This window comes from Mastigoproctus giganteus, chromosome 4 (genome assembly GCF_048544385.1).
Source record: "Mastigoproctus giganteus isolate SK-2022 chromosome 4, ASM4854438v1, whole genome shotgun sequence".
Lineage (NCBI taxonomy): Eukaryota > Metazoa > Arthropoda > Arachnida > Uropygi > Thelyphonidae > Mastigoproctus > Mastigoproctus giganteus.
This window is the reverse complement of record NC_143578.1, coordinates 233,284,780-233,301,973: the sequence shown is the minus strand read 5'-3', so window position 1 is coordinate 233,301,973 and position 17,194 is coordinate 233,284,780. Positions and strand designations below refer to the sequence as shown.

Genomic DNA, 17,194 nt, shown 5'->3' with positions numbered 1-17,194 from the left:
GTCTCTTCTCCAATGGAACCTTTATCTCATGGCTATTCCCAACCTCCTATTGTTTGGCATTACAAGAATGCAAAATGGGATGACCTGCGAGACTTCTTTTCTTCTTTTCCTTGGTCTGATTACTGTTTCAAAACTTCTGATGTCAACGTTTGCTCAGATCGTGTCAGTGAAATTATTCTTACAGGAATGGAATCCTTTATCCCACACTCCACGTTAAAATCTCGTCCTTTATCTAAACCCTGGTTCTCCAACAAATGTGCTAAGGCTGTCCAAGAGAAGAATGTTGCATATCGTAATTGGCTTGTTTCTAATTCTTCAGTTTCATTTTCTGCCTACACCAAAGCTCGCAACAATTGTAAAGCAGTTATTAATCAGTCCAAACTAGAGTTTGAACAGGCTAAGAGTAGAAAACTTGCTTCTTGCCCTAATGGTAGCCGAGCATTCTGGTCTCTTGCCAAAGCTATTGGCCGCAACTTTTGCCCATCTCTGCTCCCACCTCTGTCCAAACCAGATGGTTCTGTTGTCACTTCAGCCAAGGATAAAGCTGACCTGCTAGCATCCCATTTTTCTTCCAGCTCATGTATTAATGATCTTGGTAAAAAACCTCCCACCATTCCTAACACGCTCCATTCAATGCCTTCTGTGGTCTTCCGTCAAAAGGATATCAGAAGGATTTTGATGAATCTTGATGCTAAGAAAGCTCCAGGTCCTGATGGTATTTCTCCACTTGTTCTCAAAACCTGTGCTCCTGAACTTACTCCTATTCTTTGTCGCCTTTTTTCACTTTCTTATTCCAAAGGTGTTTTTCCTTCTGCTTGGAAATTTGCTCATATCCAGCCAGTTCCTAAAAAGGGTGACAAATCCGTCCCATCCAATTATCGTCCCATTGCAATTACTTCTACTCTTTCTAAAGTAATGGAGAAATCAATTAACCGGCAACTCTTAAACTACCTAGAAACCTTCCATCTGATCAACGATCGCCAGTATGGATTCCGTCAGTGTCGATCCACTGGTGATATTCTGGCTTATGTTACCCATTTATGGACTAATTCAATGGAAAGGTTCGGTGAAACACAAGTAGTTGCTCTTGACATCTCAAAGGCTTTTGATCGTGTTTGGCATAAAGGTCTTCTAAACAAGCTTCCATCTTATGGTTTGCCAACTGTTTTTAGTAATTGGTTATCCAGTTTTCTCTCTGATCGCTCACTGAGGGTGATGGTAGATGGCTCTCTGTCTTCTAACTTCTCCACTAATGCCGGTGTCCCCCAAGGTTCAGTTCTTTCCCCCACTCTTTTCCTCTTGTATATCAATGACCTTCTTCCATTGACTGGAAATCCTATCCATAGTTTTGCCGATGATAGCACATTGCATTCAACTTTCCATTTTGAGAAACCTTGTCCTGCTCAATCAGCTCCAAGTTCTCGAAAATCTGCTGCCAATTCCTTAAATGCTGATCTTCAGGTAATTCTCCAGTGGGGCAAAGACAACTTAGTTGATTTCAACCCTTCTAAAACTCAGTCTTGTCTTATATCTCGCAAAAAGGATTCTTCTGCTCCTATGCTTATCTTTAGTGACACTCCGATTTCTAGGCAAAATGATATATCTCTTTTGGGGATTACCCTGACTTCTAATCTCTCTTGGCACAAGCACATTACAAATATTGCTTCCTCTGCATCTAAAAAACTTGGTTTTCTCTTTCGCTCTCGGCGTTACTTTTCTTCCAAACAGCTGCTCACTCTGTATAAATCGCAAATCCGCCCTGCCATGGAATATTGCTCCCACATCTGGGGTGGTGCCCCCAAAACCTCTCTCAGGCTTCTTGATTCCATTCAGAAGAGGGCAGTTAGGTTAATTAATGATTCATCTCTAACAGAGTCTCTCCACTCGCTTTCTCATAGACGTACTGTTTCTGCTACATGCCTCTTCTACAGATACTTCCATGGGCACTGTTCTTTTGAAATGGCTTCTATAATTCCCGCTCTCTCTTTCAAAACAGTCCAAACATGTGCCGCCACCAGCCAACATCCATTTACTGTCCAACTTCAAACCCACAGAACCAACTTTTCATCTTCCTCATTTATTCATTTAACTGTCGTTTTCTGGAACAACCTTCCTTCATACGTATTTCCTGAAAATTACAATCTACAGAAGTTCAAGTCCAATGTCAACAAATATCTTCTTTTGTCTTCTCAACCTCCAACCCAAGCACGGTACTAAGTACTATAGGTTCTAATACCTCTCGTGTTTGGGGTTCTCATAAAAAAAAAAAAAAAATATGGATAAATTTAAACATAACATATATCACCAAAATTATTTACAACTGATCCACACTTCTGAATAAACTTTTATATAGAAAAAAAAAAAAAAAAAAAAAACCCTTTTCAAAGTTTTTCTTTTCACTGATTCGTAATATTGTGACCCTTCATTAAGGTATATATTTATCTGCCTCAAAAGAATCTTACAAAATTTTAAGAGAAATCAGATGTTATGATGTAACATCTGATGCCTTTCGTAACTAAGAGTGAAGTGTACTACGTAACAAATAAATTTACTATAATTAGAATTACACAGGCTTTGTTTCAAGAGGACTCCCCCCCATTCTCTTCATGAACTATATTACTAAGATAGTGCTTCTTGTTTCATTCTAAATGAAACAAGAAGCACTAAATAAGATAACCATCATTGCAGACAGTCTGACTTTGAGTGTGTACCCTGAGCAAAGAGTATCATTCTTTGATAACAGGTTCAAAGAAGCTTACTGAATGTGCACAGTTCAAATTTGTTATCAATTAATCCACATTACTGATATGTAAATTATTATTTTTGCTTATTATCACTGTTCTTCAAAACAAACAAGTCTCCATTCAATTCACACATCTTGTTTTTTGCTATGCTAAATATATTTGTTTTCAAAATTTTCTTGAATTATTTTTTCATAAATCATCTGCAGGTACCTTCTTATCCCTGATTTTGTTGCTTACTTCTGCTACACTTGGATAGTAATTATGGCTTTTTTGTCCTGTTTCTGAGCTGGTATAAGTTTGTTTGTTTGTGGGTGTATGTGTTGGGGGGGGGGAGGTATTCTAAATTACTTATAATTTATTTACTATAATTAATTATATAGTATCAGTGTATAGTTAACCCATAAACTTGAGCTACGTATGTAGCGTAGAGGGCATCGTTTTAATTGTATCTCATATTGTGGTTGCCTTCACAACGAGATAGCTGCTATTGCATTACTTCAAATAAATAACATTTCTCTAGTAGAGAAGACTACTGTTATTTATTTTCAGCCGTACCACCACCCAGACGATCGTTTCGAAGCTACTGGGCTTCATCATCAGTGGGCGGGCAGGTACCCAGGTAATACAACAAGCTATCACAGTTGCGAAGTTATATCCACAATATGAGAGATACCAAAAGGGTGTGGTAGTAATGTATTTTGAAAACAAAATGCACTAGGCATAATCCTTATGGGTTTTGATAATTAACTATATAGTATCGGTGTAAATACAACATAGTTAACCAATAAACTTGAGCTACGTATGTAGCGTAGAGGGCATCGTTTTAATTGTATCTCATACATTACTACCACACCCTTTTGGCATCTCTCATATTGTGGATATAACTTCGCAACTGTGATAGCTTGTTGTATTACCTGGGTACCTGCCCACCCACTGATGATGAAGCCCAATAGCTTCGAAACAATCTTCTGGGTGGTGGTACCGCTGAAAATAAATAACAGTAGTCTTCTCTACTAGAGAAACGTTATTTATTTGAAGTAATGCAATAGCAGCTATCTCATTGTGAAGGCAACCACAATATGAGATACAATTAAAATGATGCCCTCTACGCTACATACGTAGCTCAAGTTTATGGGTTAACTATGGTGTATTTACACCGATACTATATAGTTAATTATCAAAACCCATAAGGATTATGCCTAGTGCATTCAAAATACATTACTATAATTAATATATTCCGTTGATAAAATGGGTTGAAGACAAAAGACTTATTCACTGCTAAAATGGCCACTGACATTACATGAGCCCAATATATGGGATACATGTTCATGGTGTGCCACCCCCATGCACATTTAAGATCAATGACAACTTTAATTGTGCATTTCAACAAACTTGCCTTAACAGCCTGTTTTCTATCGAATCAGATGCTTGACAGAATCCACGAACTCTACTCTGACCTCCATTTATATGCCACCAATGCAGCTTATAGTGACATGTGCTCCTCACCACTAACTCACCATCATAACTGTGTGGACTGATCCATTCAACACTCGCTGCTTTGCACTGGCTTCAGTCTTTCCAACTGTGAATGCACAACCAGTCATATTCTCTAGCTGGACTATGTGCATCTGCCACAGCACTCCATAGGTTTTTAAGCACCCCCCCAGCTCCCAACAAATTTATTGTTGTATTGTTGTACCTTCCTATCATTACAGGATTTGCTATTTTGTTCTTGGTTTCCTTTCTCTGTTACTTATATATTATGGTTCTACATGTACCATTTTTAATATGAAATATCCATTTAATGTGTAAACCCCTAGCAACCTGCCACGATGTGAATAAAGTTTATTTATTTCTCTATCCATTAAGAATTACAAAGAAATTAATTAACTATGTTAGAGAGAGAGTGTTAGACTATTTTAATCAGTGTCAATGTTTAAATAACACCACCAGAACTTTTTCCCCCTCCCGCCTCTGAAGTGGGCCCCCCCAGAGGCACCTGACGCATCTTTAGGAACATCAGGTGGGTCACAGTCTCGAATTGAGACAGTGTAAAGTGTGTTAGTTGTCTGGCGACACCTCTGCGTTGTATTCTTTGTAAGTGACACAGAAGTCTGTGGAGGCCAGAGATTTAAAAAGTGTATGGGGGAGTGGTTTGTTGTGCAGTGATACATTCTGTTGTTTCTCTGACCGTTTAGCCGTTGGGTCCCTATTGGGACCCACCGTTGTCTACACTTTGCCACGAGGAGGCAGGTCAGGCACACAGTAGATTATTTAAGCACTCCGGCAGGCCCCACCACCTATTTTCTGAGGATTTCAGTGGCAAGATCTATATATATATATATATATACACACACACACATACAGTGGAACTTCACTATTACGAACTTCTATTTAAGGAATTTCTCTATATTACAAATTTTTTCGCAAAACATTGCACCTTGAAACGAAATTACATGTAAAATTAACCCCATATAGCGAAATGTTAGTCTCTCTATAACGAATTTTTAAAAAAAATTAGTAAAAGCATTTTTGAAGATTTTCAAGCATTTACTGCTAAACAGCCACTCAAATACATTGCCTCCTTCCTTCCGAAATTGCGCATTAGCATCTGGAATTAAATAATCATTCTTTTAGTGAACACTTGTGGCCATTGACACCTGTAGGAGGGTCTTTATTTCATTTTTGTTACAGTTATTAAACCAAATGGGTTTTCTTAAAAGTGGTCGTAAACTTTACAATAAATAGGGATTTGTAAATTGATGTTGGCTCAGGGGAAAATGAAATTCGCTGCGGTAAACTTTAGCATGCCGTGGCGGCAATACATAGAATGCTACCATAGTCGGTTTTTAGTAACGCCTACTGAGTGACATTCGCTTCTCACTTCAACTGTACCACATGACCTTCCTGTCATTCATTATATGATATGTCCGTTCTCATCTAACCGGACTCCCAACAGATGGTTTTCATGAATTTTTTTTTTTTTATTTCGTTCGTCATCAATCACATAGGCTATATGCTCTTGTATTTTTTTTTCTGAAAAGTAACATACAGCATACATTAACCATAAACTTTCTTTCGTGTATATATGAATGAAAGCAGAATAAAAGAAATTCAAAAAGTCGTACATTTCTTCAAAGTGATTGATAAGAAAGGTCACGTGATACTGTTGAATTGGCAAGCGAACATCATTGGGTAGGTGGTACTAACAATTCACTACATGGCCAGCACAGCAATCAAGTAATTTTTACAATTGCAGAAACAATGTCGAAGAGAAAGTGTTTAAGTATTAATGATAAAGCAAAGATTGTTATGATATTGACCAGGATTTTAAGAAAAAAGATGTTGCGGAGAAATGTGGCATACCTGCAAGCAGTTTATCTACGATTTTAAAAAATCGAGAATAATTTTAAATGCAATTGAAGGAGGAGCAGACAAGAAACGAATTAAGTTGTGTATATACAAAGATGTTGATAAAGCTGTTCTAAAATGGGTGCAAATGATACGTGAAAAGAATATACCAATATCGGGTCTAATATTTAAGCAACAAGCTCTGAAAAAATTTGCACAGTCCCTTGGAATTTCATTCCAAAGGACTGTGCAAATACAGAATTTAATGTGAGCACTGGGTGGCTAGATAAATTTAAGAGGCACCACAGAATTGTGGAAAAGGTTATTTGTGGAAAAGTGTTAATGTAAGTGAAGAAGATTGCAACAGTTGGAGGAACAATACCTTAAAGAAGATTTTGGAAGAATATGAGCATAAGGATGTTTTTAATGCTGACGAATTGGGTTTATTCTTTAAATGTTTACCGAATAGAACACTTGCTTTTAAGGATGATAAATGTTTTGGGGGAAAACAAAGCAAAGAAAGAATCACTGTGCTAGTTGGAGCAAATATTACAGGAAGTGAAAAATTAAAACATCGGAAAATCAAAAAACCCATGATGTCTTAGAGGCACAAAATCTTTGTAAGTTGAATCCTGTATATATATATTCTGCCAGTACAAGTACTGCATTACACAGGGCATGTTTGAATTGGTGTTATACTCTTGTATCTACCTTGAATACTCCTCTAACCCTATAAAGCAGTTCTGGAGCATAAGCAAAACATTTATTTACTGCGCAGTGCTCCCCAGTCAATGGGAACTTAATTGCTGGAATGGACTTCCATCTGTTGTTGTGGAAGTTGATAGCTTAAATAAATTTAAGGCTGAACTAAAACATGTGGAGTGACTGGATGGGTGAAATGGGAAGGTTTTTTTTTTTTTTTGGCTGATGCTGTATAAGCTTGCTTTCTTGCATCATATGCCTCAACTAATGCTAATGCCAAAAAAGCTGTTTATCAGTTCATGCACACTTTGTGCTTGAACTGCTATCAGTTTTTACTATTCTAAATGTGATTTCAATAGTCTAAAAAAAGGATGTCATGTGCTGTTGTTTTCAAAAATTTACTTTATAATTGGATATGTGGTAGTTGATCCTCCTTTCAGAGGTATATCAATTAACCTTGATATATTTTTTATTGTATCTCTAGTTGAAGTAGGGAAGAAATTGCCACTATAGTAACCTAATGCTTGTTTCATCATTTATTAGTAAAAACATTCATTTCACCCTACAATGAGAAGTGCACCTTCACCTCTCAAACCACCATTGCAGCAATGGTTTCTCTCTCTGAGAGAGAGAGAGAGAGAGAGAGAGAGAGAGAGAGAGAGAGAGAGAGAGAGACTACATAAGTGTTTGCCAATTTTTACAATATTATTTTTCCTATAAACTACAATTTTTTTATATTTCATTTGAGGAACGTCTCACACTTGCAGTATAACGATGTACTGTATGTTTCATTTGTTTACCAATTGACTACCAGACACCAGACCACAACACAACTATGAGTCTGAGGTAGGGTGTAACAAGTCGTCTATAGTAGGATGCAATCAAATCTGTGTGAGCCAACATATTTGTAGAACACTTTCAGCATGTCACATAGCTGAACACCTGACAACCTGAGGATATTCCAAAAGAATATCCTCAGGTTGTCAGGAGGTGTTAATCCCTATTATGCTGTTGTAAACTGAATGCTCAGTGTACACTGTATTTCATCTACAATGTAGAGAGATGGCTTATTTTACCTTCTAAGATATTTTCTATTTCAACAACCTGTACTGAATGTATAAGAAAAACACATTTTTGGGTAAATAAAACTACATTACTCTATATACAGTGGAAGTTCTATTTAACGAATTTCTCTATATTGTGAATTTTTTTCGCAAAACATTGCACCTTGAAACGAAATTACATGTAAAATTAACCCCATATAGCGAAGTGTTAGTCTCTCTCTAACGAATTTTTAAAAAAATTAGTAAAAGCATTTTTGAATATTTTCAAGTATTTACTTCTAAACAGCCACTCAAACATACGGCTTCCTTCCCTCCGAAATTACACTTGACGGCCATTGACGCCGTAGGAGGGTCTTTGTTTAATTTTTTTTAGTTATAAAACCAAATGGGTTTTCTTAAAAGTGGTCAAACTTTGCAATAAATAGGGTAGATTTGTAAATTGATGTTGGCTAAGGGGAAAACAAAATTCGCTGCAGTAAATCTTTAGCGTGCTGCAGCTGCAATACATAGAATGCTTCCATAGTTGGTTTTTAGTAACACCTACTGAGTGACATTTGCTTCTCACCTCAACCATACCATGTGACCTTCCTGTCAATCATTATATGATATTATTATTATTAGCCATATGGTGCAAGGAAGCCTGAGGCTTATGCTGCACCAGACAAAAAAAAAAAAAAAAAAAAAAAAAAAAATTCTGCATTACCCTGTGTTTGTGTGTGTGTGTGTGTGTGTGTGAGAGAGAGAGAGAGAGAGAGAGAGAGAGAGAGAGAGAGAGAGAGAGAGAGAGAGAGAGAGAGAGAGAGAGAGAGAGAGAGAGAGAGAGAAAAAGAGAGAGAGAAGAAGGGAATCACCAAAAAAGCGAAGAATGATGATATCCGGCTCAGGACCCTGGGTTATGTCCGTTCTCATCTAACTAGACTCCCAGTAGTTTTCATGATTTTTTTTTTTTTTTTAAATTTTGTTCTTTTAGAACAATTTGTCATCAATGTTACTGAAAAGTAACATACAGCATACATTAACCATAAATTTTCTTTCGTGTATATATGAAGTCGTATATTCCTTCAAAGTGATTAATAGGAAAGGTCACGTGATACTGTTGAATTGGCAAGTGAACATCATTGAGTAGGCGGTACTAACAATTCACTATATGGCCAGCGCAGCGAAGTGCGGTGTATGTATCGGCAAGAGCTGCAGTCGAGTAAATTTTAGTTGCGGAAACAATGTCGAAGAGAAAGTGGTAAAGATTCTTCATGATATTGACCAGGGTTTTAAGAAAAAAGATATTGCGGAGAAATAAGGCATACCTGCAAGCAGTTTATCTACGATTTTAAAAAATCGAAAATCAATTTTAAATGCAATTGAAGGAGGAACAGACAAGAAGTGTATTAAGTTGTGTATATACGAAGGTGTGTTGATAAAGCTGTTCTGAAATGGGTGCAAATGATACATGCAAAAAATATATATCAATATCAGGTCCAATAATTAAGCAACAAGCTCTGAAATTTGCACAGTCCCTTGGACATACAGAATTTAATGCAAGCACTGGATGGTTAGATAAATTTAAGTGCCGCCACAGAATTGTGGAAAAGGTTATTTGTGGAGAAAGTGTTAATGTAAGCGAAGAAGATTGCAACAGTTGGAGGAACAATACCTTAAATAAGATTTTGGAAGAATATGAACCTAAAGATGTTTTTAATACTGAAGAAATGGGTTTATTCTTTAAAATGTTTACCGAATAGAACACTTGCTTTTAAGGATGATAAATGTTTTGGCGGAAAACAAAGCAAAGAAAGTATCACTGTGCTAGTTGGAGCAAATATGACAGGAAGTGAAAAATTAAGACTTTTAGTCATCGGAAAATCAAAAAACCCACGATGTTTTAGAGGCAAAAAAATCTTTGGAAGTTGACTACACCTTTAATAAAAAAGCATGGATGACAAGTGATATTTTTGAAGAATGGATATTAAAGCTAGACAAGCGTATAACAAAAGAAAAAAAGGAAAATCGTGTTGGTAATTGACAACTGTCCAGCACATCCTGCCAGTATTTCCGTCAAACTTAAAAGTGTGAAGTTGTTTTTACCACCAAACATAACGTGAAAACCCCAGCCAACAGACCAGGGCATTATTAAAAATTTTAAATTTCATTATCGAAAGAGAATAATAATGAAGATTGTCAATGCATTATTAGAAAATAGAAACTTGGAGGTTACAATTAACCACAGAGATTGCATCTCTGAACTGGCAAAAGTTTGGAGAAACGATGTCACTGAATGCACTATTCAAAATTGTTTTTAGAAAGCGGGATTTGCATTGAATACAGAAGTCGAACAGCAACTGGACGAACAAGATGAACTCCCCCTTTCACAACTGAAAAACTTTTGGATTTTTTTAGAATCGTTTGGAAACATCGAAAATGAAATAACACTGGATAGTTATGTTCATGTAGATCAAGATCTGACTACAACAGAACATCCAAATGAAGATGAAATACTTCTGAACAGTGTTAGACGCGACCATGTTCACGAAGAAATTAACAATTATGCTGACGACGTATCAGAACAACCCATAGAAAAGCCAACTCGCAAAGAAATGATTCACGCTTTTAAAACTGTTCGTCTGGGTCTACAGTTTTGTGAAAATGTTCCCAATAATGTTTTTAATGCTCTGAATAAATGTGAGGTTTTCTTTGAGAATCAGACATTTTTTAATTGTACTGTACAAACGAAAATTACAGATTTTTTTAAAATTTTGATACTTACCGGCGAAAATTGTGTAAAAGGTAATTTAAATAAGCATGTTTCTGAAATAAAATACATTAAAAATAAATGTAGATTCGTTTTCATTTTCTAATTAGATAATTTCTAATAAAAAAGATATTCTCTGTATAACGAAATTTCTCTATAACGAATTTTTTTTGCTGAAATTTATCAAATTCGTTACAGGGAAGTTCGATTGTATATATTTTTTACCTTATTTTATGCTTTTTGATAACTTTAGTTAGACTACATGATTTATTGTTAAAAAAACCAGCAATCAGGAAATCCTGACGTTATTTGTTTTTGGATTATGTATTTCATAGGAAATTCTGATAAGTAAACTATTTTACACAAATTTCTGCTCCGAATTACAAACATTTCCCTTAAACATAATCTGAAAGCTACTTATAACACTCAATTTTATATACAGAAACATATTTACCAATAAGGGTGATCCAAAGCACGAAATACTAAATGAAGGTTTGTTTCCTTGTGCAATAGGTTGTGGTCTTGATGTTCTCTTGAGCTTTGCTTCAATGGTTTCTGACCACAGTGAAGTCCGATTTTGAGAAGAGGAAGATGAATTACTTGCTGTTTAAAAACAGTTTATAATGTAAAATGAAACTAATTACTGCGAATAATTTAGAAAATTTAACCACTACAACTAATAAAAATAAATTGAATCACTCCAATACATCTTTGACCATCATTCATTATTAAGTATTTCTTATTTTAAAAAGGAGAGAAACAGCACTTCCAATATTATGTGGAGCAATCTCAACACAAGTATTTGTTAAATGTGCAGACTGATATTTAACATACTGGACAGCTCAGAAGTACGTAAACACACCTAGATGTCATAAAAAAAAAATTTATACTGTATAATCGAATCCACTGTTAAAAATATTGGCTTTAGTATAGCTGCCAATGTTTGTATTTTAAAAAATGGAAGACTGAGTAATTGTAAGCAGGAGATCTCACCCACAAAAAGAAAGATGTTTAAAGTTCATGCTACACTAAAAATTCAATTTCAGGACAACATATATATTTTATAGTGAAATACAGCAGCCATAGGATACAGCAGCTTAACTAATTTCTATTTTGATTTTTTGTTAGACATCAGAATCCAACTACTTCAAGAATGATACTGTTGAAGACTGCCCTCTTCAGAAATGTTGAGTTCAAATGTTGAGTTTTATAAGAATGGTCCTGTTGCATTTCCAAAAGCTTCACGAGAACAAGATTTGCCCTCAATTTTTCTCCTCGTTTGGTTGAATATACTCTCATACTTAATACTGCTATAGAGAATTATTAAAATGCCAAACATGACTGAATAAGTTGTTATATTTCAATCTTCCTTCCCTGTGCACTTGTCACTCCCCAACAAAGGAGCACTGTACACCAATTCACTCTTCTTCTGCTAAAAGCATCTGATAGGTTCTCAAACTGAAATTGAACAATGTGATGCTGCAAAACATCTACGGCTTCATCTATTTCTATATTCTTCAATGGGGCCGAGGAGTACCTTATGCATAAAAGTTTTCCGCATTTTAAAATGATACACTGCCAATTGATGAAATTTGTGCTACCCAGTCAACGGGAACTTGTGCTCCATGTTGTCACATTCAACAATAAAATATTTTCTCAATGAACAAAAGAAACAATCTTCTCCTTAACTTTGGCAGTAGAAATGTCTATGACTAAGTCAAAATCACCCTTCTGGTTTAGTCTGCTATAACTAGGAGTAATGACCTACATGGGAGTGGGGTATGCTGGATTGAACAACTATGTTAATATTTTTAAATACTGGGATAACATTTAAAAAAAAAAAAAAAAAAGAAAGAAACACGCAAATTGCTTTAAAAAGTGAAAATATTATCATCATCATCAATGCCTCTCCAGCAACTTTCCAGTGCCTTCTGTTTTGTGTGATGGCCATGCATTTAATACACACAAACCATTGAATTTCATCTGTCCATCTCTGTTGTTGTTTCTCAGGTTTTATTTTAGTTCCTCTTGGGTACCATTCTGTTATTTTCTTAGTCCAACTGTCACCATGTCTTCCAGCTGTGTCCTGCCCAAGCCCATTTCAGTTCTTTAGTTTTGATAAGAAGTCCTTTACTTCAATTTGCTGCCTAACCCATGTGTTTCTCTTCTTATCCAACAGTCTGATTCCTAATATAATTCGTTCCATTCTTTGCTGTATAGTTTTCAGCTGCTCTTCCATACTTTTGGTGAGTGTCCAAATAAGTGATACTGAGGAGTATACATTGATTCATTATTTTACGTTTCAGACAAATTGGGATACTGCCCCTCTGTGTGTGACTATATTTCCTGAATGCTATCCATCCAAGAGTTATTCTTCTCTTGACTTCCAGCCATTTATCATTATTACAGCTAATGATTTGTCCAAGATAAGTATATGAATCCACCTTTTCGATTTCTACTCCTTCTAAGATTATATGCCTTCTTGTGGCATATTTGTTCATCATTACTTTTGTTTTGGCCATATTCATCTTTAGTCCGAAATATTTACTAACTCTGCATAACTGATTAAGATTTTCCTCTAATTCTTTGGGATCATGGCTTATGATCACAATGTCATCTGCAAATTGTAGATGGTTTAGATCTCTCCATTCGCATTGACCCTTTTACACAACCAGTCCAATCTTCTGAAAGCTTCAAGGGCAGCAGCAAACAACTTCGGAGATATTGTATCTCCGTGTCGAACTTCTTTCTCAATTTGAAATTTGCTACTGTCTTTATCTATTCTAACAAAGGAGAGGTAGCGTTTTCATATTTTTGTGAACATCCTAATGTATGGGGGAGTCTATGCCTTGTCTTTCCAGTGCACGAAACATTGCGTTACGCTTTATGGAGTGAAATACCTTTTCATAATCCACAAATGCCAGGCATAATGGCATTTTATATTTGCTTTTTTTCATTAGCTGTGATATTACGTGAAGGTGATCCATAGTTCAGAATCCTGTCCTAAAGCCAGCTTATTCTTTTGGTCGATTCTTATCAAGTATTCTTTCTATTATTATTATTATTTGGTTTTTTTTAGGATCATTAGCAACCAAGGCCATATTGCTCCGGGATATGCGGTGGTCATTTCCCTGACCTTTCCGCATCCTCCGTATTTGGTGGGCACGGGCTCGAACCCTGGTCTAATCAAGAAGCGTGTGCTACGCACTGCTGCTCCTTCCCACCTGGCTATGGAGGTGCCGTATTCTTTCTAATCTGTTAGTAATGACCCTTGTGTGAACAACTTGTACATGTGGGACAACAAGCTAATTGGCCTATAATTTCCAATTTATCTCCTTTCTTATGCAGCAAAATTATTATTGCATTATTCTACTCCTTGGGCACCGGGCCTTTCCTAATGTATTTTGTGAAGTCTTGCGAGTTTCCGTGTAATATCTCTTCCTCCTAATTTTAAAAACCCTACAGTAACTTCATCTTCACCAGGGGCATTCTGATGATTCTTCATTTTCTTCAATGCACATTCTACCTTATCAGGAAGGATATCAGATAAGTCACATATGTTACTAATTTGTGATCCACCTTTCCCACTGCTGGTATCATTCCTTTGCTCCTCATATGATACTTTATAGAAGTCTTCTGCTATTCGAGTTATGCCTTCTACAGTGGATTCCGGTTATTTGGGCCACCGGTTAATCGGGGCAGCCGTTTATTTGGGGCAAATCTTAAAAAACAAAAACCAATCGAGAAAATAGCCATAGTTTACTTCGCTTAATTGGGACAAAATGCCGTTTAATCGGGGCAGGAGACCTCAGCACTGGAGACAGTAGTAGTAGTAGTGGCACTTGATGCAAGAAAGCAAGTGTAGGAGCTTATGCAGCATCAGCCAAAAAAAAAAAAATAATAATAAATAAATAAAAATAAATAAAAAAATCACACCATACCCTCCAAATGCCTGTCCAGTTCCTCCTTAAATTTATTTAACCTATCAACTTCCACAACGACAGATGGAAGTTTGTTCCAGCAATTAACCACCCGCTGGCTAAAGGCAAATTTCCGCACATCTATTCTACATCTATCCTTTCTTAATTTGAACTTATGTCCCCGTAGGTTCGTATTCTGAACAAGCGGGAGGATCCCATCAGAATTCAGCGTGCTCAACCCATTCAAGGCCTTATATACCTCAATCAGATCACCGCGCAGGTGCCTAGTCTCCAGCCACTGCAATTTGCAGAACTTAAGCCTCTCTTGGTAAGAGGATCCCTTCATTCCCCTCACCAATCGTGTTGCTCTTCTCTGTACACGCTCAAGCAAATCTACATCCTTCCTAAAATGAGGCCTCCAGACCTGTACGCAGTACTCAAGGCGTGGCCTGACCATTGCCTTATACAGAGGGACAATCACCTCCTTTTCCCTGCTAGCAAAATTCCTATATATCATTGACAAAACCCCATGACCTGCCCTAGCAGCCTGTCTACATTGCTCAGAAAACTTCATATCTGACTGCACAATTACTCCCAGGTCTTTTTCATTTTCTACCACCTTAAGCGTAGTACCAGACAGTTGGTACGTTTCTCTGGGGTTACTTCTACCCATATGCAGTACTTTGCATTTGTCAAGGTTAAACTTCAGTTGCCACTTCTTAGCCCATCTGCCCAAATTATCTAGATCCTGTTGCAGTAGCACACTGCCATTACTGTCATTAACAACCCTGCCAACCTTCGTGTCATCTGCAAACTTCGACATTAAGCCTGATATACCTTCATCAATATCATTGATAAATATACAAAACAACAGTGGACCCAACACCGAACCCTGTGGGACTCCACTAATAACATTAGTCCACGAAGAGCAGCACCCATTGATTACCACCCTCTGTCTTCTCCCACTTAACCATCCTTTTATCCATTGTAGCAACTTACCCTTAATACCATTCTGCTCCAATTTGTACAGTAGTCTTCCATGCGCAACAGTGTCAAAAGCTTTCCTGAAATCCAAGTATATGATATCAAAATTATTTTTTGCATCCAGTTCCTTTGTGACCACATCATAATAACCAATCAAATTTGTCAGACAAGACTTTCCCTTAACAAACCCATGCTGTGTCTGAATTATTGCTGCAGCCTTGTCTAGATGATCCTGCAATGCATCTTTAACCAGTGACTCCATTATTTTACCCGGAACAGAAGTTAAACTAACTGGTCTGTAATTACTCGAACGTCTCCGACCGTACCATGTAGTTCGGTCGGATTTCTGGAGGTCACAACCATAAAACAATAAAAACAATTAGCAGTCACCTGTTTATTGGATCATAAACGGACAGTAAACTCGATCTTATTGAATTTGCGGTAATACCGACAGCTGGAATTCTGTGGGTTATTATGGCAAAATGTGTTTACACTTCCATGAAATCTTCAATCAAATAAAAAAAATAATTTTCAGATCTTCTCTTCATTCCTATTTTTAAACCTTCGTAATTTGTTACTCCGTTCTCACTTGCGCATGTTGTGTTACTTGCAATTTGTGTGTGCGTGTTCTTTGTTACTGATTGCTTATCTTTTTACTGTTTTAAATTTTAACCCCCACCCATAAATGTCAGTAAACAGAAATGTCAACTAGTTTAGTTAGTATGTACACATTATTACAGTATGTATTAATTCTTCCGATTATCACGTATATTCTTCCGATTTTCACGTATCATTTAATTTTTTAATTGGTAAGGTAAGAGAGAGTAAATTTGTGCTTAATATATCTTTACTTTTATAGCCTGTGGATAATATTCCTCCTATTTTCGCTAATTAGAATCGCTGTTTAATAGAATTAAAATTCGATTCACAAACGTGATCACAATGACCAGCGCTTACTGCACATCGTATAGTGAACGGTACTTTACTGTGGTGAGTTCGTCGTAACGTGATTTGATTGTACAGTGAACTAATTGTAAGGGGGGGGGTAAATTGTATTTTTAACTATTTACGTGAAACTTCGGATAATTGGGGCAGCCGCTTAATCGGGCCAAAATGCACTAGTCCCGATGTGTCCCAAATAACCGGAATCGACTGTATTTATAAGTACACCATTACTATTCTTTCTTCAAATGATTTAGCATCATTTGTCTTTCTGTATTACTGCTCATGACTGCTGATTTACATCCTTTGTTTTCCCTTAATGCTTGTTCTACTTTTCTTTTGGTAAATCTTATATCCTCTCCGAGTCTCTTTCTAATGGGTTTGCATAATTCAGTATACCCAATTTTTTCCTTGTCAGTGTTTATCTTGCTCTTAATTTATCATTATTGGTTCATCATGACAAGTGTTTCTCGACTAATTTTTACTTCTTTGGATTTCTTTTTACCTACAGATTTCTTGGGCTTTATGACTTTCAGAAAGTTGTAATATTCCTCGTCGATATCTGGGTCCTGAGCGGTCTGCAGAAGCTCAAACTTGTTCTTAAGTTCCAGTACATACTGCTTTTTCTCCTCTTCTGTTATCTCAAAGACTTTTGCATTATTTACTCGAGTCAGTGTTTTCCTTTCATTTCTTACATCTATATCAAGTGTGCATCTTACCATTCTATGATAATTTCCAACA

General features: G+C 36.5%; 1 protein-coding gene across 2 annotated transcripts in view; it reads right to left on the bottom strand.

Annotated features, from left to right (window-relative positions):
* Positions 1–17,194, bottom strand: part of LOC150087490 (uncharacterized) — a 259,633-nt gene that overhangs the window by 165,675 nt on the left and 76,764 nt on the right. For both annotated transcript variants that reach the window (XM_090371210.1, XM_090371211.1), the window contains exon 4: positions 11,062–11,210. In XM_090371210.1, coding sequence (XP_090227336.1) covers positions 11,062–11,210 — 149 coding nt within the window. The remainder of the gene's footprint in view (positions 1–11,061; positions 11,211–17,194) is intronic.